Source organism: Panthera tigris, chromosome B3, assembly GCF_018350195.1.
Source record: "Panthera tigris isolate Pti1 chromosome B3, P.tigris_Pti1_mat1.1, whole genome shotgun sequence".
Taxonomy (NCBI): Eukaryota; Metazoa; Chordata; class Mammalia; order Carnivora; family Felidae; genus Panthera; species Panthera tigris.
Genome location: NC_056665.1, coordinates 110,719,137 through 110,744,582, shown reverse-complemented (window position 1 = coordinate 110,744,582; position 25,446 = coordinate 110,719,137). Strand labels below are relative to the sequence as shown.

General features: G+C 45.6%; 1 protein-coding gene across 5 annotated transcripts; it reads left to right on the top strand.

The window, feature by feature from the left end:
• Positions 1 to 464: 464 nt before the first annotated feature.
• Positions 465 to 24,981, top strand: MAX (MYC associated factor X). 5 transcript variants are annotated; one of them, XR_006218918.1, is made up of 6 exons: positions 529 to 801; positions 1,551 to 1,577; positions 9,250 to 9,357; positions 22,064 to 22,187; positions 22,670 to 22,770; positions 23,449 to 23,534. XR_006218918.1 is itself a non-coding variant. In XM_042989915.1 (5 exons), the coding sequence occupies exons 1-5, from the start codon at positions 766 to 768 to the stop codon at positions 23,634 to 23,636; spliced, it is 483 nt and encodes a 160-aa protein (XP_042845849.1). In that variant the 5' UTR covers positions 532 to 765; the 3' UTR covers positions 23,637 to 23,731. The 5 variants fall into 5 exon arrangements, 3 of the variants coding, with proteins under 3 accessions (XP_042845851.1, XP_042845849.1, XP_042845850.1); XR_006218917.1 differs by having other exon boundaries at positions 22,670 to 22,754; positions 23,449 to 23,530; XM_042989915.1 differs by lacking the exon at positions 22,670 to 22,770 and having other exon boundaries at positions 532 to 801; positions 23,449 to 23,731.
• The last annotated feature ends 465 nt before the right edge of the window (positions 24,982 to 25,446 follow it).

Here is a 25,446-nt window from a genome sequence, read left to right as displayed (position 1 = left end):
CGCAGCAAGATCTGCACCCCCCTCCCCTCCCCCGCCCAACCCTGGCCCTAGTGGGTTACGCCCCAGGGCGCAATGCAGAGCAACTCAGGCACCAAAAAGACAAAGTAAAACTAGTCGCACGAGGAGAGGCATCGTTATTTAGGCAGCCGGCTACTCCCCCAGAGCCTCCACCCTGCCCCCTGGGCCCGGCGCCCAGAGCTCAGACCATGCCCGGCTCCTGGAGCCCCAACTCCCTCCACGTGTCCTATCTTCCCAGCAGCCTCCTCTGCTGCCTTGGGAAGAAAACCTCCTGACAACTCGCGGTCTGCGGACTACGACTCCCAGCAGGCATCGTGCCGCTTCTCTCTCCGCCCCCTCCACAGGACACGCAGGCGCCCTGGGCTCCGTCAACAGGTTGGGCTGGCGACGACTAAATGCAGTTCCTTATGGGATTTGTAGTTTTACTGGCTCCAGCTGGGCCGTCAGTCAAAGGGGCGACAACTACAAGTCTCGGCGGCCCCAGCGTGACGGGCCCGGTCACGTGGCAGGGGGCCGACCGGGCGTGCGTGCCGCCGTTGATCCGGTGCTGCAGTGAGGAGGTGGTTCTCGCCCGTGTTGTGTGTGTGTGTGCGTGTGTGTGTGAGTGTGAGTGAGAGAGCGAGTGAGTGAGTGAGTGAGTGTGTGTGTGGGGGGACTCGGCTTGTTGTTGTCGGTGACTTCCCCCTCCCCTGCACCCCTCCCCTTTCCCCGCCGCCGCTGCAGTGGCCGCTCCCTGGGCCGTAGGAAATGAGCGATAACGATGACATCGAGGTGGAGAGCGACGTGAGTCCTGGGGCTTCTTCCTTCCCGTACGGGTTGTCAGGCGGGGACAGCGGCCGGGGCTCTCCGCGGGGCGACGGCGGCAGGGGGTCGGGCAGCCTCCTCCTCTTCCCCTTTCCCCCCCTCCCCCCCCCCCCCCCCGCCCTTGACTGGGACCGCCTCTGTCGCGCTCCCGGCTCGCTCCCCTCCGGGCTCATAGCCGGAGCGGCCTTCTGGGACTGGAGGTGGGGAGGAGACACGCGGCCTTTGGGACCCCCACCTCCCCCCGTGGAGGAGGGTGCTGCGGCCTCCCGCTCCCATCCTATCCCGCTCAGGATCCGGGGGACTGGGACGGGGTGCGCCTGGGATCCCATTGTCCGGATCCCGGGTAAGGGGACGACGCTCAGGACCTGCCCCCTGGGTCCGCGATCACCCTCTTCCCGTGACCCGCGGATCCTGGGGGGTGAGGGAGAGCGGACAGGGGTTGGGAGTGCCCAGATACCCCGAGCTGGGTGCGAGGGGGAGGAGACAGTGCTCTAAATCCCCTCCGGCCGATGTCGGATCCTGGAAGGAGGGGCGGCGCTCGGGACCCCCCTGCCCAGCTACCGGATCCCGCTGGGGTGATGTCGGCGTGGGGTGGGGAGGGAGGGAGGGGGGTCGGGCCGACTCCCCACCCGCCGCTTCCTCCGCCGCCGGCATTTTCTTTCTTATTATTGAATGTGAAGTGTAAAAATAACTTCTATATTTTCTATTTTTTTTCTCTCTTATTCCAGGAAGAGCAACCGAGGTTTCAATCTGCGGTACGTCTCCTACTCTCCATTTCATTTTCATTTCCGTTCAGTTCTAGTCCTTTTTGGGGTCAGAGAGAAAAAGAGATTGTTCTATTATTTTTAATATTGTAGTAAACTCTCCTGTTAACCGCTAAGGTGAGGCGGGGCCTTGTTCTGGGGTTCTAGGTGGGGGGGTCGGGTTTGCAAATCTCATCATTCTAGACTCTCAGGTGGTAAGTTTCAGTGGACTGTAGGTGAGTGAAAGGAGCTGTTTGCAAAGAAATGAATCGTTCAGTAGTTTTCACGTGGGTGATCTAGCTGTCACTTTGTAAGTGTAAAATGAGAAATGTGTCATTCTGAAGTAAATTGTATTATTTTGGGTCAAAGTTGTCAGATTTACTTTGGAACAAGTAGGTTCTAAGCAATACATGCGTAGTTGTGTGAGGCTGAAGCCACATGCAAAAAATCATCTTTAACCAAAAGTCATGTGATTTCTACAGGCCTATAGAGTCTAGCACAACCTGGTATTTTTCTAATGCAGAAATTAGAAATGTAGAGGAGCCAAAGGTTGAATAGGAAAGTGTCACAAACAGCTTATTGTGGTCTATTTGCGTTGAAGGAGAGGTATAAAGAAAATAGAAAAATTGGTGAGGAAAGCGTGGCATTGCAGAGACAGATTTGCTAAAAGGTGGCGGTTGAGACCATACAATGTTATCAGTAATTTCTCAGGGTTTTGATATTAATGTTCTCAGTAGATGTTCTGTGGATTTAGATAGACACTAATCTCATGCCTTTCCAGTCTGGGACAGTGCGGTGGGTGTTCCATGAAGAGATTAGAGAAAGAAAAAAAGAATAGACACAAAATAAATCAGAGTCAGAGGGAGAGAAGTACATCAGAGTGTCTTAACATTTGACAAATGGAAACGGTACAGAGTTTATAGAATGGGGGGTCAAAAATTCAGATGCCTCTGGGGGGCTCAGGCAGTAAGATCATCAGGAATAAAGTAGAGAGCAGAGGTGAGGACTAGGGCTCTGGACAGCACATGTCTTTACTGAAAAGACGGCCATTAAACTCCAGTGGGTTGTTGTTATGTGGGAGTGAGGGCTCACTGTTGCCAGATCTTCCTGTTTTGAAGAAAGATTAGAAATCCAGATTTTTTTACTTTTCTGATTGTTGACATGATGTTTGGGGACTTGTTAGAATTTGCAGGATGCCACTTTGATGCTTCTGTTATCACAGGATAAAAGCATGTCCACTGCCTTGTACCTACTGTTCAGTAGAGCAGGCAAAGTTTCTGCAGGTTCTCCAAGCAGAGAGGCATTAAGAAAAATGTTTATTGAGAGCTAATATTTCCATAAAATCTGGAGTATGAAGTTGTTCCATCAGATTTTAAAAATTATCCCTGGGTAATAGTCACAAAAAAGATTTTGCTCTATTTTTCCTTGAAGTATTGTCAGATACTTACCTTTACACATGTATTTGGAAATTCAGTTCCTTTTTTTTAGTTACTATTACCCTTAATGGTGTGAATGTTGAGTTTCATGTTTAGAACCCAGTCTTTTTAAAACATTCCCCCCCCCCCAAGTTTCCAGTTATAAAATGTATTCCAGGGCTTGATCACGGTTGGAGGATAGGGATTGGTTAGGCCTCCTTTGCAGAATCATTATTTGAATTAGAATTACATTGGCTTTCCAGTGAGAGAGTTTTCTTTGTGAAAGTTTGGCTTACAGTTCTTGAAAGCTTTCTGCTTTTCAAAATATCCATCCACATGGGTATTGATGTAAATTGCTTTATTAAATTATTAAAATGTTTCCACTCTCCTAGAATGCTAATGTCATTGTTTTTCTTAGATATTTTTAGTTTGGTGTTAAGGTGCCTAAGATCTTTCTCTTTGATTTTGGGAGTTGGGCAGTGGGAGTGGATTTGATTCTGTTTTTAATTTGACACATCTATTTGCTGAAACTTTTTTGTTTAATTTTTTTTCATGTTTATTTTTGAGAGAGAGAGAGAGAGAGAGAGCGCGCGCGCGCGCGGGTGGGGGAAGGTCAGAGACAGAGGGAGAACAGAATCTGAAGCAGGCTCCAGGCTCCACACTGTCAGAACTGAGCCCGATGTGGGGCTCGAACTCACAAACCGTGATATTATGACCTGAGCCAAAGTCGGACACTTAACCAACTAAGCCATCCAGGCATGCCTATTTGCCGAGACTTTTAAACATTATCTGGCACAAAATAATCATAAGAGCATGGAAAGAAGAAGCAACAGATAAATATTTATGGCATATCAAACAATTATCATGAACAAATAGGGTAAAAAGGATTTCGGGTTTTTTTTCTCTGTGAATACATCACTTTATTTCCTGCCGTTTAGTATAGATAATACATTTTTTTTTATTCGGAGGGAACTATTCATAAGCTTTGTATTCAGAAAAGGTTGTGGACTGTGAACAACCAAATATTCAGGACTACAGAAGAACTTCTAACAAGTTATTTGGAAGGTTCTGTGGGTCCTAATGTAAAAAAAGACCCTCATTTGTCTTTTATGAGGTCACTACAGTAGATACAGCCTTACTGTGTGAGAAATTTAAGATTCTCTGCAAGAATAGTTAAGAAGTGAGGTTAACTCTAACAGAAAGTGAAACTGATTTGGTGAATTTTTTTTTCTGTTGCCTCAGTGCAAACGGAAAACAGCTTCTCCAGTGACCAGTAAGCTTTGTAAAGGAAATAATATTTTTATTACTAAATTTTATGCATCTCACAGTCCCGCTGGTATTATCTTACTCTTTTTTGGAGGGAAAAATCTGCATTTTAGAGAGACTTTTCTGGGACGGGTATGTTTCATACGAAGTAAATCCTTTTGTTTTATTTCTGTTTGGGAAGTTACTTTTGGAAAAAAGTGAAAGTAGACGAGAAATGCAGGGTTAGTGTGTTAGGAAACTCAAGGCTTATTATCCATATCAGCTGGATGTGTTAGAGTTACAGTATATCTGTTAAGGGGCGTAAAAACAGATCTGTGCAGTTTCAGGTGTGGGTCTTCCTCCTATTAAATATTTTTAACTTCGTAGTGCTCTGTGCTTTGTTGGGAATTACAGTCTATTTAGAAGGGAATGAGCTTGGTCGTCTTTGAGATTGGAATTTACTTGGAAGCCACTGTCTGTTTTACCTGGAATTAGTTGCGTAGAAGTGTGCACGCTGCATGTAATTTGTGTGTGCTTCAGAGTGTTGACAGTGGTACAGAAATGCCAGGCTTGCTTCTTAAATACGCCTGTTTGTTAGAGTAAAGGGTGTTCTTATGTTTTAAAGTCCTTTTTCAAGATGCCCATAATGGGGAAATTGTTGATCGTGGAATCTAACTTGGTTTTCGATTAAAATTTCATGACCAAGGCATTTTTAATTTCTCAAATGGCTGTAGTTTGATAGCATATTTGGATAATAGCATTCCCAAGTTCTTTTAGGCACCAAATGATGCCAAACAAAACAAAACAAAAAACAAAAAACCTCAAAAACATATGTATTTAGTTGATTTTAGAAATGTATCGTAGGCATTTGGCTTCTAGCAGGAGAGGTGTTGGGAACTTGAAATTTATATCTTCCTATTAAGGACCTTAGTGGTTTCTCGTCGCAGCTGCCCATTATTTCATGTTGCAGTTTTCATGTTGATTAAAATGAGTTAAGTTGCTTAGAAATTCAGTTTTATTTCTCCTATTTGCTTCCCATCAGAAGTAATAAATAGATCTTTCCTGATGAGAATTTTGAACCTGTGTATTTTCCATGGTTGTGTTTCATAAGAGTAGCTTATTAACAATAAGCAACATTATCTCTCCTCTAAAATGCAATCTTTGAATTTCTTAAAGGCAGTACGTGTTTAGTGGGCAACTTTCAGTATATGCTGAGAGCATTTTTTGTATTGGAGTTAAGAAGATTCTCCTTATAGGTGGGGTTAGATGTCAGATAGCCTGGAAATGGCATCGTTCTCGAAAACCTTGTGCGTCCTTGAATAATGGAGCATTTATTTCCCCCTGCTGTTTGCCTACCTAGAACTTGTAGGAAATGAGGCTGCTAACTGATGTAAGGCCTTGAAGGAAGATACATTCTCTGTGCAGTAAGTTGGAAGGAAATAATTTAAAGAGATTTCCCTCGATTTTGAACACACCTCCTTAGCTTGAATGACCTCCTGCCAGTTTAGCAACTTCTTGGCTAGGAAAATAATGTTTGCTTTCAACATATAATAACACTTAAGATACACGTGCTTGTTAGTGTCAGAGGTGGACAAATTGTAGGTGAAGATTTTTACTCTGGCTGCCAGTATGGAAAGTTTGGTGGAAATAAAACTGAGAGGCTGGATAAAAACCTTGGCAGAGATGTCAAAGCTGGAAGCGATTTGGTGCTGGAGTTCCTGTTGAGCATCTGTGGGCCACTCTTCAGTATCGCACAACCCTTTAGGATTTCTGTTAGCCTGGGATGCCCTGAAGGAAAGGTTTTTTGGCAGAAACTGCAAATTGAGTGTAGTTGAAGAGTGGCAGCATCCAGCCACTGCTCCTATAGGATGTAAGGAGGAAGGCATTTGCGGGCCAGCTGTGTAGCCCAAGAAAACCTCTGCTGTCTTCTAGAATTTGTTTGGTCCCATTCATCTTCATTCTCAAACATCTCAGTATGGGCAACAGAAAGCTGGCTGATTTCTTGAGTTGAGCTTTATTTAAGACACACAGTTGTTTGGCCCTTCCTGCACCCCACTCCCACCCCCTTGTTTTAAACTAGTTTTGAGTTTGTGGGAGGATCTCAGATGCTTGACACTGGAAGTCTTTACCCTGTTTTTCATTCTCAACTCTGAAATCTTGGCTCTTTCGAAAAAGGTTTCCAGCAAGTGAAGACTGTTAACAAAGCAGTGATAAGCCTGGCAACTGGCCCTTCATTTGGATGATTTGGGGCGGGGGGGCTGGGGAACATTATTATCGGGCTGGATGGATCTCTGTGGTTTGGAAATGTTTCCTGAACAGAATTCTCAGCATTGTGTAAAGGTTTTTCATATGGTCTTTCAAGCCACTAGAGGTATCATTTAGTCTAGAGTTGCCTGGAGTTAGGCATGTTAGTTCTGCATATTTTTAATTTGCTCTTTCAGATGAGGCCTAGGGAGGAGACAATACATCATTGCCATTGTCTCTGAGAGCTTTGAAATTGACTCTGGTTAAGAGTAGCTGCTTGGGATGGACATGGCAACAGGGATTGGTCTAAGATTCTACCCTTCTGCTAGTTAAATTGGGCCTGGAACCACCACAGAAATTCCATCCACTACTTCGAGAACAACAGTCCCCAGCCTAGGCTTTCTACCAGGCAGTGGACTGCTGCCTTTCCTTGTTGAGCCAACTTCTCAAACTTGGCTGGCTCCCCAGATAAGAAGCCAAGATTTCTGCTGATGGTCCACAGCCAAGTTCACTTAACAATCCTCTAACCAAAAGACTTGTCCATTTGAGTCCTTTCAAGGCTCAGTGAATGGGAAGGGGTAGTGCATTGTGGGGATGATTTTGGTGTTAGATTATACCTGGCTCCACCTGTCTAGTGCAGGCCTGAGTGAAACCAAGTTCAACTTGATTCTAACCTTTTGAGATATCCAGGACTCTCCCAGAAAGAAAACAGACAATTAGGATTTTATTTGTATCAACGAGAGGAATTGTGGGTAACTCTGCTGTCACTGCTTCTGTGCACAGCTCTTAAGCCGGGAGGAGGGCCAGGAATCAGGGTGATTTAGTAGACAGGAGTATCTTGGGCTGCTGCTGGAGACCAAAGCTGTGCAGTTAATTTGCATGTAAATAAACCATCTTAGGGAGTAGGTAACAAATGCTGGAGAGGCAGATGTCCTCTCCACCTTCTCAGTGCTTTAGGTAGAGTCAAGGTTAGAACCCAGCCCACCTTACCTGTGTAGGTGACTAGAGGGGACAGTAAGTTAGGAAAGGACTGGGTACTTAAATATGTTCAATACTTCCAGGTTATTTCATACCGCTGTTAGAAGGCATTGGCATTCTTGTTCTAATGCTGTGTGGTGCAGCACACCTACCTCTAGCCTTAAGTTATCTGGTGTCCAAGCTTGATCATTCCCTCAGTGTCCCCCTAGATTTCATATGTCATTGGAGTTCAGCAAGCACTCACTTTACCACGAATTCAGACTTTAACAAGGTTAGGAGGGTGTTAGAAGTGCCCAGGCATCTGCCCTGAAGATGAGTTGCCATGCCATGTAGAAAGAACCATGGCCATGATGGGAACCAGGTGTCTGATTCAGCAGAGCTAGAGGCGAGGTGTTGTGCTTGAGACACCAGGAGGGGACTTTGGTTACCACAGCTCCTCCCAGCCTCCTCTTCCTCTGTAATGACTCAGACTTAGGCTTATACAGTAGAATTCTAAGTCCTTTCATTCCCATGACTTGTCTTTATAGATTTTTGCCTGTGCATCTTGTCTAGTACAAGGATTCATTTGAGGCATTCTTGTCTAAGCCAAGTTATTTACTCTTGTTGCTTCATATCTAAAGTGCCCGGTGCTCTGTCTGGGTAGGTTAAAGCTACCCGAAATTTCCATTTACAGACTTGCTCTTTGAGTAGCTCAGCGCAACCTTGTGTATTCAGCGTAAATTCTCAGAGTATATTATTCTCCATAATTCCCAAAGTGTACAAGTGATCAAGGTTCTTGCTTTAGACTAAGTTAAGTGTCTGTGTTCCATTTGGAGAAAATGCTCTTTTATTAGGGACCTGCTGAAGCTCTCTTGCAGTGCTCTCCAGCACTCTCTTTTGCCTGAAGCCAGTGTATTTTGCCGCTTGTGATTTGTCACCAGTCTTTGTCGCTCTACAGCTGATAGTTCTTTGTGATTCTAAGCAAGACAGGATAAAGACTTCGGTCCAGTCTGTGGGTATTTAGATACTGCCAAATAAGCTTGACCTGCCACAGGTGCCTGAGGAAATTTATTCAGAGCCTGTGGGTGTCAGATGATTTGCTGTCTAAGAACAAACTTTCTGGCATAGCCTGTGTGAGGGGAACCCCTTGGCAGGATGGCACCGTGGATCCACTTTAAAAAACAGGAACTCAGAATGTACTTGGTGTCTTTGTCATCTCTGTCATAATCTCAGATTCACGCATCTGGCTTTTCTAGAGGTTTTAGTTTCGATTGTATGATTTGGTGAGCAGGTCTTAAACTAGTCCCTTTTAGCAAGCTGGAGCCCAGAGCAGACTCATGGTGATGGGTTTCACATGAAAAGCACTGCACCAGTGACTTTACTCCTTTCCTGGGCACCCACCATGAGGAATCTCTTACAGTGGGGGTAATCACATTTTATGAAGGGGCCCCTCTGGAGCTTTTCCCTGGTCACTTCCTAACCATGGACTGGCGGCTGTTCTGTCACATAAGTAAGTTGTGGGGGAAGACTGATGTTGCAGGAGAGTTGCACTTTGTCCCCATGAATAACTTTTATTTTACTTATGCATGAGCTGGATGCATCGAGCTACTTTGGATGTTCCTGTCGCAAGCCTTGCTCACCCCTTTCTCCCCCTTTAGCAGATCCTAATTCTGGAGACTCCTAACTGCCCACCTCGACAAATCCTTCCCAGCCCAATCGCCAGGGACAGCGCTGACAGCATATACTTCCAGGCTATTCCCCACCCACCTGTACCAAGCAAAAGGAACGACATTGCTAATGTGCTCTTTTTCCCATTCTTCTAGGCTGACAAACGGGCTCATCATAACGCACTGGAACGAAAACGTAGGGACCACATCAAAGACAGCTTTCACAGTTTGCGGGACTCGGTCCCATCACTCCAAGGAGAGAAGGTGAGTTTATGGAGAAACTGATGGCCACAACTAACTTGGAACTTGCTGTGGGGCTTACCAGGCCACTCACCTATCTGGAAGGAAATTACATGGTTTCCTTACTTTTTGATTTTTTTGGGTATATGACACACTCTGTCCTTAGCAAATAACGACAGATAAAATGGAGCTGCTTGTAAGACATTAGTAGGAGTTCTCTTTTAAAATCAGTATTACTTGTAAAATCAGTATTACTTGTGAATTACTCCTTCAAGAATTTATTATAACTATAGTATAGGGAGCAGCCCATAGAAGTTTGGGATAACACTAAGGATTTCTGAGGTTAGTGATTCCCTAGACCTCCACGAGCATTTCTTTTGTATAGTTCGAAGTTAGTACTTCTTTTAAATGAGACCTCTCAGGAATGTATGTGAACCAACCTGGACACTAGTGATCTCCCAGTTCCAACAGCTGTTATTTCAAGGCGTATAAAGAGCATGTTAAGCCGTGGGACAAAAGACTTAAGGAAAGAGACATGTTCATACGAAATGGAGGGAAAATAGTAACTGATCTTCTCCTGCTTCCCTCCGCCCCACTGATGGCCTTCCAGAAACTAATGTTTTCCCTGGAGAGGTAGGCACCAGCTGTTTCTACATTTGAAAAACAAAGTTGGAAGCTTTGAGTAAAAAGCGTATGGGTTGGGGTCACTTCTTGGAATTTGGAAAAAACATCTGTTTGCACAGTTAGTTATATCCTGAACACAGACGTAGCCAGCTGCTCTCTGCAGCAGTTCAGTGGTAGAGATGGCGGACTGGAAAGAGGACCTGTGTATTTCTGTTTAGTGATACAGTGTTTAAAAAAACAGCTGTTTTAAGAAAAATCATTGCTCTCAGGTATACTTTCCGTAGCTCTCCTGATTCAGTTCTGTGGGTGGGGGTCCTGCGTTTGGTTATCCAGAGCCAAATTTGGAACCATTACAGTTTCACTTTGTTTATACTGTCACTCTGGTAAATCATGTGCTTTATACCTTATCTGAGGTGTGGCCTTGTATGTGGCTGAAGCATGGAGTAAGTCTGACCTTTATGAAAAAACAAAACAGGCCAGTGAATACCTAGTATTGCAAAACCAGAATTTGTCATGAGTTAGGCCTACTTAACATGGACTTACTTTAAGTGTCCTTGAACTAAGGTGCTTACCTAGGATAACAGCATTCCTAGACACAACACCGTCTAAGCAGCACAGGAAATCTTTATGACGGGGAGACAGACTCATTCTTTTCGTCAAAGTACACACATGCAAAGGATTATCTCTTGTGTTTGTTTGAGCTGTTGACAGTCAGTGCTTACTCATATGCCATGGTATCGATCAAAACGACTTTGGTGAATTAAATGGAATGAGCTCCCTTCTCTTAGGTCTCACATCTAACCAGGAGTGGCACCAAGGCAATGTTTCCCAAGAAGTGGCCTTTGGATCACTCATGTCAGATTCACTACTGATTCTTAGACATTCTTAAGTTTGAGGACACTTTGGGAGAGGTTGGTCATAGGAGCTCAGCTGTACCATTTTCCTTATCCAGCCTGTTTTACATTACCATAATAATCTTCCTTAAGCCCTTAAAATCACAGTATCCTAAATCCTGTTGTCTCCTTTCTTCAGTGAAGTTGATGGTTTGAATTTGGTAGCCTCTTAAACTGAATAGTCATTCATTGTGGCCAGTTCATTTATTCACTCAGTCTGTTCATCGAATGCTTATTTGAGGTTTTTCTACATGGCAGGAACTGTTCTAGATACTAGGGAGACAGCCATGAACAAAACACACAAGCAGAAGCGCTTATTCTGGTGAGGAAAAGATAGAAAATGAGCTAATAACGTAAAATATATATAGCCTTTCAGTTAAGTGCTGTGGAGAAAATTAAACAGGGAAGGCAGGTTTACAGTTTTCAATAAGCCAGACAAAACTCACTGGCAGGGCAACATTTGAACAAAGGTTTGAAGGAAGTGTGAAAGAAAGAACCATGTACCTATCTGGTGATGAGTAGTCCAGGCCAAGGGAAGGCAAGTGTAGTAGCCACAAGGCAGGAACCTGGGAGCACTGCCGGGCCTGTCCAGAGCTGAGGCCAGAGTGGCCAGGCTGGAACTGCAGGGATGGTGACAGGAAATGAGGTCAGAGAAGTAGCAGGAATAGGGGAGAAGAGCAGTCAAGGGGCCAGGTTATGTGGAGCCCATTAATAAAGCCCTAGTGTGGGAATTTACCAGGTGCCTTTTTAATTTCAGAGTCCTGTTCTGTGTTCTAATCCAGATATTTCACACAGAGCATGAGTAAAGTAACCCTGAGCCCCTCCGCATCTGAATTCCACCGTCTACGTTGTTTTCCTTATCTGCCAGCATTGTTTCATAGATGCTGTAGGGAGTCTAGCAGGAAGAGTGCTTTGTCTCTCAGTCTTCCCTGTGCTCATTAAATGTTGTAATTTTTTAAAAATACGGTATTTGAACCTAAAGGAAATTGGCTAATTCTTGATTTGGATTGCAGTAATTAAGGTTGTGACATTGTGTAAATAATCGTGAGTTTGGGTGAGCTTCAAGTGGATTCTTGCAGGAAAGCCTCCAGGCTCCTTTGATTTGAGCATTTTTAACTTCCATGTGACTTCTCACTTAATATTTGAATCATCTGTCACGTGTCCTAAGCCTTTTGATTTTTAATGCAAAACCAGTACTGAGTGAGTTGGATCCTAACCAAGAATGGGGGATACTTGTATTAAAAAAATAGCTTTAAATGTGAGACCCAAACTCTATCCTCGGCTTCCTCTATTTATACTGTTATCGTAAACATTATAAAAAATGATCACCTTCTGTGTAAGTAAAAAAAAAAATCAGTAATCAACATCTGTGATGCAATGTAAAAGTAAGCACAGCAGTTCTCTGAGGTATTATGCTAATAGAATTGACGTTTGCTATTACTGCTGTTCCTGCCATCATTACTGTGTCAGAGATGAGGAAGCAACTTGAGATCATGGTCCCTGTCTGTAGCTGAACAGGGACTAGAACTCGGGATTGCCGATTGCCAAGGTCAGTCTTTCTACCATATCTTGTCTACCATATCTTGTTGGGAGCTCCCTCAAGATAGAGCCGGTATTCTTGGCAGTATGTCATTCAGGGGCTATTGCTAGAATACTCTCCTCTGAGGTGATATATGTAGGTGCCACTGAAGTGCAGACAGTTGAGGATCATTTAACTCTGTACGTTTTTCTGAGTCCACATAGCTTCTCTGAGAAATAGACCATTGTAGTTGGTGGTCCATTTGGGTTTTGCCATAGGTCGCAGCGTTAGCAAGTAGACTCTTGAACTCTGTTGTTTAAGTTTCTTGTTTCCCATGTAGTTCTTCCACTGGACATCCCACAGGGAAAGATGAGATGGCATTAGAACCATCAGCCAGTCAACCAGAGTAAGGGAGTAACGACTGTTCTCTGGGAAGACATTACTTTTCTGGAACAGAATTATTATTTGTTTTAAGGGCAGTAGGTTGGGTGCTAGGGAGGGTTACCCGATGGCTTGCTGGCACTGAACTCATCCTGTTGATGTGGATTCAAGACCTGGTGGCCAGCCCCTTAGTTTGCCTTCACATGGGGATATAATTCTTCCCTCCACCCCATAAGTTAGCCCCAGCATCCAATCACACTGTCTCCTTAGCGTGGTTGACTTTAGTGATAAAAGGTTCTATTGCAGCATTGCCATTTGTAGCTGTATGGTGGTTTATAGAAATTTCTCATCTTTTAAGTCTCTTCCTAAATGTGTTTATCTTAATGTTTATTGGTTTCAGGCGGTTGTGCTATGGATTTCTCCTTTCTGGATACAGCTGTGTTAAAAAGAGAGAACATAACTTAAGATGAAAATAAAATCGGGGTTTCTTTTAGTGAGCATTAAGTTCAGAATTCTTTCCTTTTGGATGAGAACATGAGGGCACCGCCCCAGTCAGCTCCTGCCATAGACTCTGGCACGTGGTAATTCCCAGTACGTAGCTGTGGAGTGAGAGTGCCAGAGGAAACCGTGGGCTTGCTCAGTCCTTGAACAAAAGAACATCAGCCAACATGGTTGTGCTCACCTGTTTAGTTACGACCCAAGACCTATGTGAGTGCTGTAAAGGTTTAAAAGGTATAATAGTGTCTTCTCTTGAGGGTCTTGCTCCCTTGTTGGGAGAGAGGATTATATGTAATACTTAGCAATAATAAGGTAACATGCTGAGCATCGAAGGAGAGGTTAAAATACTGAGCTAGTCTGTTTCATTTCCATGAAAGCCCGCTTCCTTAACATGTTAAGGCGTCTGTCAAATAACTCACTTGTAACAGGGAACCTGACAGTTCTTATAGCTGAAGGTCAGTGTCCTGTTAAAGTCACTCAGCACTGTGACCAGGGCACTTATCCCAGTTCTAATTGTTTGTGTAGTTACCCGGTGAATGTCTGCCCATCCTCCACACTACACCATAAGAAGTACCACGAAGGCAGGGAAAACAGCTTCTGGTCGTATTGCTTTCCCTCAGTTCCTGGCACAGGAACTGTGCAGAGTATTTGTTAACTAAAGGAAAGAGGCCCCCTGTCCATCCACTCCGGCCACGTTATACTGGGAGAGGCTCATTCTGGTGGGCGCCTCTTAAGGCGTGCAGTTCATTTGGCAACACTGTTTCTACATCATATGGGGCTGTTGAAGGGATTATGTTGTAGATGAAAGTAAGCCCCATCCCTGCCCTTTTCACCGCCTTACTCATTATTACCTGACCAGACTCCAACCTGTGCAGTAATTTGCTTCACAACTAGGTTTTTCAAAAATTTAATTTTCTACCTTAAATTTATTGTCCGTGGTTGCCCGAGTCTCCATTAATCCCTGGGTTCAGCAAATGTAAGCGTACTGATTTATTGAATTCCTTGTAAACTGTTTCTGTGCTACTGAAAACCTTTCCAGGGCTTTTCAGTGCCCCTCAAGGTAAGGATTGGTATTTTATGTTCTCTAAAGAAGGTGCCCACCTTGTCCTCCTGCTTTTTCTCCCCCTTCCCTGACTGTGGAGCAGCGTACACCCTCCTCTTCTCCCCCAGAAATGTCATCTGTTGGAGTTCCTTCTCTCAAGGCCCAACTCCAGCCTTACCGCCCAGATGACATCAGGGTTTCACAGTGAAGAGACCCACTCACAAGGGCCCCCCAGCCTGTGCACTCTTTGCTGCCGGAGTGCCTCCATGTTCTCTTTGCCTGGGCCTGTCTGCCTGCCTGCCTTCACGGCTCATATCAAGCAGTTCACCACCCAGAGAACCCCACAGTATTGCTCCCCCATCAGCCCCAGTGGTCATGGGCTTCATGGGGCCTTGCCTGTGTCTCCCTTTTCTCTGTGACCATCTTATCACCTAGCTAAAGGGTGTGCTTCTCGAGGGCAGAAGCCTTGTCCATTCTTCTGGAAGTCTCTGCAGTGCAGAGCAGGGGAAGGTTCACTCCTATGGAGAGGACTAGAGAGCCAGGAAACTGTACCTAATGCTTTTCCATCTCGAGATTTGAAGGATACCCAGTTGGTTTCCGGGGCTTCCCTTCAGCATTTCTTTCCTTGCAGCAAAATTACAAAAGTTTAGGAAAAATGGGAAGAAGAAAACCTCCCCTTCCTCCAACCTATAGCTTTCTTTTGTTCTAAGATTTGAAGACAAGTGTTGCCCAACAGATGTTTCATGTGAGCCACAGATACAATTAAAAAAATTTTTTTTTAATGTTTGTTTATTTTTTGAGAGAGTGAACAGGGAGGGGCAGAGAGCGAGGGGAACAGAGGATCTGAAGCAGGCTCTGCACCCTCAGCGAGAGCCTGATGTGGGGCTCAAACTCACGAACCGTGACATCATGACCTGAGGTGAAGTCAGACGCTTAACTGACTAAGCTATCCAGGCACCCCTACAATTAAATTTTCTAGTTGACACAGTAAAAAAGTAAAATAACAGATGAAGTTAATTCTAATAATATATTTTATTTAACCTAGTATGCAAAAATAAATATGACTTCAACAAAATCCAGTATATTTTATGCTTGCAGCACAGCTTAATTTAGTCTAGTCACATTTCAAGTGCTTATTAGCTATTTGGACGACCATGCAGTTTAAAGACCTGTCTCCCCACTGGACACCCCACTTTAATATGACCGACATTGGGTGCCATCTTAAAGTGAACGTCAAAAGAAACTTGCCTTTTTTAGTTCTCCCCCCACAAGCTGCTATTATGAAATCCATGGAATAATTGATGGCATCTAAGAAGCAAGGAGATGATGGTATTACCAATCTGAGTATTCCCTTCTGGTTTCTTCCTCTGCACGTCTTACATGGGAGAAATGTTACAGCTTGCTGTTTTCACGTACCATGCCTTTTGCCCAGCTGATGATGTATTCATATATTTAGTCATTAGGCATGTTTCTGTTGGCCATTTAGGTTGCTTTTCATTTTTTGATTTTATAAATAATGTAGTGATGACCATTTTGTTGCAGGTGACTGTTTCCATAGAGTCGATTCCAAGAAGTTGGATTGCTAGGTCTAGGAGTAAGAACATCTGGGTTTTGCCATTTGTTGCCAGAATTCCTCTAGAGAGGATTGTTTTCATGTCTTCATTCTTTCCTTTCTTATTCTTTAAAGCAAATTCAAAAGACTAGTCTTTTAGGGGCGCCTGGGTGGCTCAGTCGGTAAGTGTCCGACTTCGGCTCAGGTCATGATCTCACGGTTCGTGAGTTAGAGCCCCGCGTGGGGCTCTGTGCTGACAGCTCGGAGCCTGGAGCCTGCTCCGGATTCTGTGTCTCCCTCTCTCTCTCTCTGCTCTTCCCCCACTCACACTCTGTGCCTCTCTCAAAAATAAATAAACATTAAGAATAAACAGACACCTTATTTAAAAAAACACGAAAACAAAAGACTAGTCTTTTGACAGTGTTTTGAAAATACCAGTATTACCATCACTGGAATTTTTTTGAAGAGGGGGAATTAATTTAGTAGGCAGAGTTAGTAATTAATTTTGTATTTTGTTTATTACCTAGAAGATTAAATCCTTTTCCACATGTTTATTTACTAGTTGTATTTCCTCTTTGGGGAATGTGTGTTCCTGTCCTTCATGGTGAAACCTTGATGAATAAGTGTCACACCCTCATCTCAAACTACCAAGGGCACAACATGTTTGAAACATGATTTGTGTTGACTCTTAAACAAATGTCTGACTCCTGGCTTTAACTAAGCCCCGTAAAGGGTATGATGCCTTCCCATAGTAAGCCACAAAATAGTCTAGGCTGGGGAGGGCTTGGTAGCAGGAAGCTTTGAGGGTGGCTCTGATCCCACAGCCTCCCTTGTTGGCATTGATGGGGGTTCCATTTTGGAATGAACCACTTTAATGCAGGCCCAGATTTATTGTGCAGATTCTTTAATTTTTATTTTCAGAAGATGACTCTTCAAATGGAAATGTATATAGGCTTTGCCCTAGCTTTCTCTTTACCTTAATACGTGTAAAAGGTTGTGCAAGGTGTCAGAAAATAAAGGTTTTATGTTTCCTAAAATATGTAGTGCAAAACAAATGTCAGTTAGTGAGTCAGGGAGTAGTTCTTTTTTCATTCCCCAGGATGTGGCATTTTGGTTCTTGAGGGAACAAGGCAGTGGTAACATCTGATTTTGACAGCAAGGAGGGAGGAGGAAAAGTGATGAATACGACTAAGGTGATTACTTCTCCAGTCAGGGTTAGAACCCCAGGGAATAGCAATGGTGTTCCTAATGTGAACATTCTAGCACTACTCTTCTCTTCCTTACCTCTCTCCGCCTGCTTTCTAAAATAACGTGGCTTTTTACACAAATCCAGATTACTGTAATAAGCTTTACATCTCCAGAAACATGTGGAACTGTGCCTTATGTAAAAAGTTTTGATTTAGTAACCTTGGATTTTATCCTAATGTCAGTGTTAACTACTTCAAGAAACATTTGGGGCCTTAAGAAGGTTCTAATTAGAATGAAACTCTTGGGTTTGGATCCTTTTGTGAAATAATGTAGTCACTTCTTGCAACACATGAGGTGGGTGCACTGTGTTCCCAAATGGAGTTCTAGTCAAGTGGGTGCCTCTCGAGGCTGAGTTGACCCTTTCTTCTGTCTCCTTATTGCTGTGGCACAAGCTGGAAAAGGGGCAGGAACCTGCTGGGCCCCTTGGCCACACCACAGTGGGTCTTCTTTGTCCATATTGGTCTTATCCTTGTTAGGTAACGAGGCTAACCGCACTGTTGAGGCTGGTGTTTCCCCTCCTCCGGGGTCAGGTTCAGTCCTAGATAGATGCAAGCTATCTTGCATCCTTAGGCTTTTTCTATTTGTTTCTTCTCTGCTAGAAGCCTGTTTGGTTTTCACTTGTCTTTAAACGAAAAAGAAAAACAATCTTCCTTCAATGCTGCTGTTATTACAAGCTACTTCTTTTTCATTTCTTACTTTGCCAACCTAATTTTAAAAAACTAGTCTTCAGCTTCAGCTCTATCCCTGCACTCATTAACTGTGCGGGGGTGATTTACCTAAACTCTGACTCCTCCAAGGAAACCATCCTCCCTGGGTCTTTATCGACATCAGTGTAGACAAATCACATGACTCTTTCGTAGTCCTTTCTCTCTTGCTCAGACTCTTCTCTCAGACCATGCTGTCAATGCATTTCTGTCCATCTTTTTTTATTAGTTCCACAGTTTCCTCTGTGCTCCCAAAATAGAGGTGTCCTGGAGGCCTTGGTTCAAATCCTGACTCTACTACCTGCTACTAGGCAAGTTAGAGCGCTGTGCCTCTGTTTCCTCATTTATAAAATAGGGGACGTAATACATCAGAAGGTTGTATGAAGATACCTGGCATTAAATAAGTGCTCAGTAAGTGTTAGCTGCTGCCATTCTTACCATCGTCATCATTTGTACTGCTGTAATGCAGCTGGGGCTTTGGAACAGGACCTGGCAGGGCTGTCCAGTGCATTTTTGCATGGCTCCCACAGGTGAAGGAGGAACCCGAGGAGCCACTTTACATTGACTCGCACGGTCACATAGAGGCCCAGTACCTCTTTGGTCCCCCCAGCCACAGTGTGTGCTGTCTCAGGGCTGTGTCCAGACCATTAAAGAGATCAGTTTCTGCTCAGAAAGGCGGAATCAGAATTGGTGCCTCCTGACTGTAAAACCTAGCAGGGAGAAAATTATCCCAGTTCCTAACAGGTATCCAAAGGCAACAGTCCATCTGTGGACACAATGACTTACCAAGTTCTGTCTGCTCAGTCACTCACTCACAGATTGCTGACTTAGCTAACCCTGCATTTCAAAAAACAGAAACCGAAAGCCCTGGGCCATTCCATAGTCCATGCTCTAAAGCCTGGGGCCGCACACAGTCCTACCATAAAGCCCAAGGTTCTTGTCTGTTTCTTTTTATTGTTCACATAGTAGAAACTCCTAAAGGCGCGAAGGGCCTGCCCACACCTTAATCTTGTGGCCAGGCATGTGATCATATGGTTTGGAAAGTCAGGAAGAGGGGATTTTAGATGTCTAGCATTTTCTCATCTCAACCTTTTGCTGTCCCTCCAGCGCCAACCCCCCACCCCCACCCTGGACTAGATCCGCATGTAAATTTGGGGGAATTCTGTATTCTGTGCTTTAAGTTTTCTCTCGTTGGATTTTACTTGGTGAGTACTCTGGGAAGGGCACAGTTAATAAATTAATTGAACCATTCTTTTGGACTTGGCTAAGAGGTGGCCTGGGACGCTTCTGCCTTGAGGGGATAATGGAAGGGCTGTGCTTAGCCCTCTGGAGGCCTTGAGCCGGGTGTATACCAATCCCACCTTCTGTGGGGACCTCTGTGTTCTGAGCATCTGTGAATTTTATCTTCATGTGAAAACTGCCCTGGAATGGAAACTTGCACCACTCACAGGATCTTTTTCCCTTTTTGGTTTGTTGTGCTCTGCTTACTGCTCACTTTCACTTCATGGTTTCATGTGTCAATATGTGAAGAAGAAACTGGTCGCACACAGGCTGCTACTCAGTGTGGTATTTCATTAAGAGTCCTCACCAAACATTTTCAATCTTGCTTCTTTCCCCTCGTCCCAGCTGCAAATGAGTAGTTAAATAAGGGCTAGTGTTGCTTTCTGGGAACTGTTAGTGGAAAAAATAGGCAGACTTAAAGAGAGACTGGGATGTGAATATGCACAGCAACTGGATCCTGATGGGGTGCATAGAATTTGGAAGGCTGATTGGGGTCTGAGAGAATTTCTAGTCAGATAAGAAACAGCCACAGAGAGGGGCGCCTGGGTGGTTCAGTTGGTTCAGCATCCGACTCTTGCTTTCAGTTCAGGTCATGATGTCACAGTTCCTGGGATTGAGCCCCGCATCGGGTACTGCACTGACAGCATGGAGCCTGCTTGGATTCTCTCCCCGTCTCTCTGCCCCTTCCCTGCTCACGCTCTATCTCTCTCAAATAAATAAGCTTTAAAAAAAAAAAAAAGCCACAGAGAGAAAGATTATATCTGCAGTCACAGAGCGCATTAATGACAGAGCCCAGAATGCAACTGTCTCCTGGATGCCTAAACTCTTCCTTGCCACTCTGCCACCTTTCCTACAGTGCTACTTCTAAATTCCATCTCTGGGGGCACCTGGGTGGCTTTAGTCGGTTAAGTGTCTGTCTTCGGCTCAGGTCATGATCTCGCAGCTCGTGAGTTCGAGCCCCATGTCGGGCTCTGTGCAGACAGCTCGGAGCCTGGAGCCTGCTTTGTGTCTCCCTCTCTCTGCCCCTCTCCCACTTGCACTCTGTCTCTCTCTCTCAAAAATAAACATTAAAAAAAAATTCCTTCTGTAGTATCTAGAGAAGCAGAGTATTTTCATTACTCCTTTCTAATTATGTGCCCCCCTTTTTTTTTCATTTTATCCCCTAATAATTAGACCTAATAAGTCCCCTTCAGCAGAAATGGGGAACAGCAACTGAAGTAGCCTTGCAGCCAGAGTCGTAAGCCCCGGTGGCACGGTACTCTCATTCTTCCTACAGAAGGTGCCCTATTCAAGAAGCACACCTGGCTCAGTCTCCACTCTCATGCCTATGCCGTGTTGTTCTCCCTGCCCAGAGTGACCCGTTCCCACAGATGGGAACTAACCCTGGGTTAGACCAGGCTTCACTGTTTCAGATGGGAGCGCGCACGTGTGTGCCTGCGCACACACAGAGGCCGAGGCCCATGCCTGGCACACAGTAGGTAATCACCCCAGCCAGAAGCCATCTTTTCCCATGGCCTTTCTAATCTGTGCTACTCAAGTTACAGTTGTTGGTGCTGCCCTGTGGTTTGTCTGTGTATAGATATATTTATCTCCTCAGCTAGATAGTAAGTAAGCTTCTGGGCTAAAGAAGTCATGACTAATACGTTTTGTGTCCCCACAGTGTCTGCTCAGTTCCTTGCATATAATTTGCACCAGATAAAAATGGTTGAATATGAACAATTTCCTTTTGAGGAAATTGCCTTAAGCATGCTATAAGAGGAAAGCCTGGAAATTCTAGTACTTGTGAGGACTGGTGAATAAACCCAGGCCTTGCAAACTTCTCTGATGCCCAGCCCAGCCCGAGGTATATAAATTGAGATTGTCAGGATTTAATACAAGTGGATTTAGTTTTGCTATCCTGAGTGTGGATGTTTTCTCTGCCTTTTCCCCCCTGTTGTGTTCTGGTTGTCAAGGACCCGCCAGGATGGTAACACAGAATTGTCTGGTACTGCCCTACCCTGAGTAAGAAATTTTGCTACTCCTCAGAAGCCTCGGTGGCCTGAATGCCACACTCAACTTCTAGACTACCCTGCCTTGGGCATCAGTCCTCTTCGCTTTGTACCATTCTACCTGTTTGGCTAGTTGGCTGCTTGGCCGTGAGTAACTCTGGCCATGCTTGCAACCTGGAGGGAATCTTCCAGGCATGTTTGGCCTTCAGGGGCAGAGTAACCTGACATCCATTTTAATGGCTTATCAACTTGTTCCTCTAACAGGGCAGTGCCTAGGCTGCCCACGGCTGTGGTAAAGGTGTGGTTGCTTCCTGAAATGGCCCAATCTCATGCCCTTCCTGTGTTGACATCAAGCTCTGACAGCTTTCACAAAAGCCTCTTTAGCCAGGAAGGCTGAAATGGTGACACAGCAGCACAGCTCAGTTGGAAATAGGTAACACAGTCAGGGTTTGTCTGAAATCTAGGGACCTTGGGGAAAAATTTTGAGCCTCCTCCAACTCCGAGCTGGCTCCCACCGAGATCTTGCTCTTGTCTCACTGGACCAGCTGCCCGTAGTCACACCCTAGCAGAGAGTGAGTAGCCTAAGCTCTCGGCTAAGTAGTAGTTTAATGTTTTCAGACATGGCCAGGCCGAAAGTTGAAAGCAATCTAAAGAACCAAAGGGGATGGGGGGAGTACAAATTCAGGAGTCAGATGGATCCGAGTTTGAATCCAGGCTCTGCCACTATCTAGCTGTTGACTTTGACTAACCGAGTAAACTTCTCTGAGCCTCGGGTCCCTGGTGGAGCCGCCTCTCAGAGAGTGCTGCTGCATAAAGCACTCGACGCCTTGACTGGCACAAAGAAGGCTCTTAGCAGCGATTCCTGTGTTTCCTCAGCCTTGTCCCACCTCACCCTCCTGCTTCCATTCCCCCGTGCTGCTGTTGCAGAAAGGCATGGTTTCCTCACCGCTTGGACTAGGTCTTTATTTTGTCCCCTTTGCTTTTTTTCATATTGCAACAGGCATCCCGGGCCCAAATCCTAGACAAAGCCACAGAGTATATCCAGTATATGCGAAGGAAAAACCACACACACCAGCAAGATATCGATGACCTCAAGCGGCAGAATGCTCTCCTGGAGCAGCAAGGTGAGCACGTGAGCCGGTGGGGCAGCCGGCCCTGCTGTGCTCCGGCCAGGTCAGGGCTTCGCACCTGGGCCTGCAGAGTCAGAACCAGTCACGGAGCGCGTGCTCATAAGCAGCGGCAGCCCTGCTTCTTGGGCCTGAATAGTTGAGTGTTAGAACCATCCTGAGGAAGGACCTGAGCCTCCAGTGAGGGAACAGTGGAGTCTAGGGGTTGGACATTTGGAGACTTTTTTTCTGACCTGATCTCTCCCCTTCTTGGGGCTCAGGTGCTCTGCCTGCGGTAGGGGTCACACCTGGCATCAGGTGTCTCTTTAAAAGAGCTTTGAGGTCCTTGGATTGGAGTGTGCTTTGTAAGTACCAGAAACTCCAGGTTTTCAGGGACAGTGAGCCCTCCCCGTTGTCAATGGTAGTCCAATCAGGGCAGCCTATGGGCCAGGCCCATGCTGTTCTCCAATGCTCACACCCACCTTTTCCTACAACCACAGGGGAAAGCGAGAGCTGATCAAGTTCTTTGTTCCTGGGGAATTCACTTCTCTTCCTCCCTCATGGAAGATGCAAGTAAAAGGAAATGCAAGTAACCACCTGGGTTAGAACACCTCAAATAAAATAAAATAAAATAAGATAAAATGAGTGGGTTGACCTTCCAGGCTCAAGATGAGCTGAACCCCGAGGGATGGGCAGCGGGGGGCAGTATCGGGTTGGTTACTGGGCCACGCAGCCTGCATGGAGGGGCTGTGTGTGGAGAGGCCCAGGTATGCTGTGTGCATTGGCGACTTGCTTCCAAGTGTCCAGCTTGTCTTTCCAAGTGGATCTTGTACGAGAGAGCTAAGCCAGAACTTTTCTTTGGCCGACATCTTATGTCATCCTTCCCTGCTGTTGTGTGGCCTTCACACCCTTGTGGAGCCTGGCATCGCCAGGCCATCTTCTCTGTCATTGTGCTGCTGGGTCCCACAGGGAGCTTATGCTCCTGTCTCTACAGTCGACTTCCATGGCAGGACGGTGACATCACAAGCCTTCTCTTTAGGGTTGGGAGGCATTGCAGAGTGGCTGGCCATGTCCACTGGGCCCCCAGGTCTGGCTGGGAAAGGAGGAAGGAAATGAAGTGTGTGGGTGGAACAGGCACCAGAAGGGAGTTACTTCTGAGCCACCCTGAGCCTCGGGGGCCAGCAAGCCCTTCGGAAGAACAGGCTGGACCCTGAGCTGAGACTCGGTTGCTTCCCTAGTCTCCAGAAGGCTGTAACCCGCTCGCTTGGTTGCCTTTCAGTCCGTGCACTGGAGAAGGCGAGGTCGAGTGCCCAACTGCAGACCAACTACCCCTCCTCAGACAACAGCCTCTACACCAACGCCAAGGGCAGCACCATCTCTGCCTTCGATGGAGGCTCAGACTCCAGCTCGGAGTCGGAGCCCGAAGAGCCCCAAAGCAGGAAGAAGCTCCGGATGGAGGCCAGCTAAGCTCCGCGGGGCAGGCCAGCAATACAAACTGTCTGTCTCCTCCATCGTCCCATCCTCCTTTCAGTTCATCCTTAGAACCCTCAGAACCATTTAAGAGACTCTTGTTTTCCTCTTTTCTCTTTTTTTTTTTTTTTTTTTTTTTTTAATTTTATTTTTACGTAGAAGCTCTTGGACAACAGCTCTCGTTCTCCTTCCCCATTTCCACAAGCTTTTTTTTTAATGTTTCCCTTCAGGGATTCCCTGTCCCCACCAGGAATTTTTAAACCAAAATACCCCAACTTGGCAGCTTTTTCTGTGGAGGACAGACGGCCGGCCGGACCTCTGAGCACATGGTGTCCTGACCACCCACCAGCTCCTCCAGCCCCGCCGGGCACATGCCCGGAGGACTCCTGCCCCTCCCAGGCCTTTCCTCCCAGGCCACCCTCACCTCCGTTTGATAGACTTTGTGAATCTGTGGACTGCTCTACTTTAAGAAGATGACCAGTTTGGAGTAATCAGAATTAATCCCCCTTCTTTTTAAGTTTTTGTTTTTGTTTTTTTCTAAAAAGCTATTTATCGCTCCTATTGAAAGGCCAGATCCCTGAAGAAGTTTGTGGTATAAATACAAGTGGGGACAGATTTGCAGCACAGAGTCTTTGGCCTGTTTCACTCCTGCTTCTCCCAGCCAACCTTAGGGAGGGCTGCGTGACACTCGTGTGGTATGTGTGGGGGACAGCAGGCAGCAGTGAAGTGGTAGCCGCCAGGGGGTGGTAGGGGGTGGGACAAGGAGGGAGGATCGGGTCGGGTAGCGGTTTTGTATTGAGGGCCAGTGATGATGTTTTGATATTTATTTCCTGCTACTGAAATTTGAATCTGAGTGAATTGTCCCTATTTCTGATGATGTCGGTATTGCAAAGCGACAGATTCATAAAGTAATGATCAAATCTTCCTTTCTTTCCGTGTGTATTTCTAAGAAATAGAGCCAACTGATTTTGTATGTAAATACCAAGAGCAATTTACCTGGTACTAAACCCGCACCCCAGTGCGGACCCTTCCCCACCCTGACCCCATTCCTGTTCCAACTGTCCTGGAACCCGTTCCCGTTGTGTGATCCAGCCCTGGTCCTGGCTGCGGTCAGCAGATCCCAGTGAAGGGTTTTGTGTGTTTAGGCCTCATTTCTTTGTCTTTTTCCTACTCCGTTCCTGGCATTTGCTGATTTCTAGTGTGTACTCTGTAGTCTCAGTCCGTGTTTGATTCCATTCCATGGAAATAAAAAGTATGTTGTACATACTGCCCAAGAATTGTCTTGCAAGTTAAGGCTTTCCCCTTTACTATAAGACTATAAATAAAAACTTATTTTATCCTTCTTGGTGGTGGTGTCTTCTTGCCCTCTCAGGGCTCAGCTCAGCTGGGCCGGCCAGGGAGTGGGTAAACCAGTGGTGGTGACTTTGCTCGTTGGATAGAAGCTTTTTTAGTTCCAACAGGGATGGGGTTAACCAGGGCAACATTTCTAGATACAGCTCCTGCTAAATAAATGACCCTTGGGGAATTGGTAGCCCAGAGCTGTGTGTTTGGGTTTCTCCTGGTAATGAATGCCCAGTTCAGAAGTGACTGGTGTTCTCTAGGTCCTTTGGGTTTCTAGAGAGTTCCACCACAGTAAGAGGAGGCAGCAGAGCTGCCAAGCACTAGTGGTAAAGGAGGCTTCAACAGCACCGAGTTAGCTCTACTCGGCCTAGGGACCAACACTGGCCTCAACTCGTTTGACCTCGAAAGGAGGAGAGTTTATGGCCAGAACACAGCTCAGCTTTGGTTTTCCTGTCTGGCTGACAAG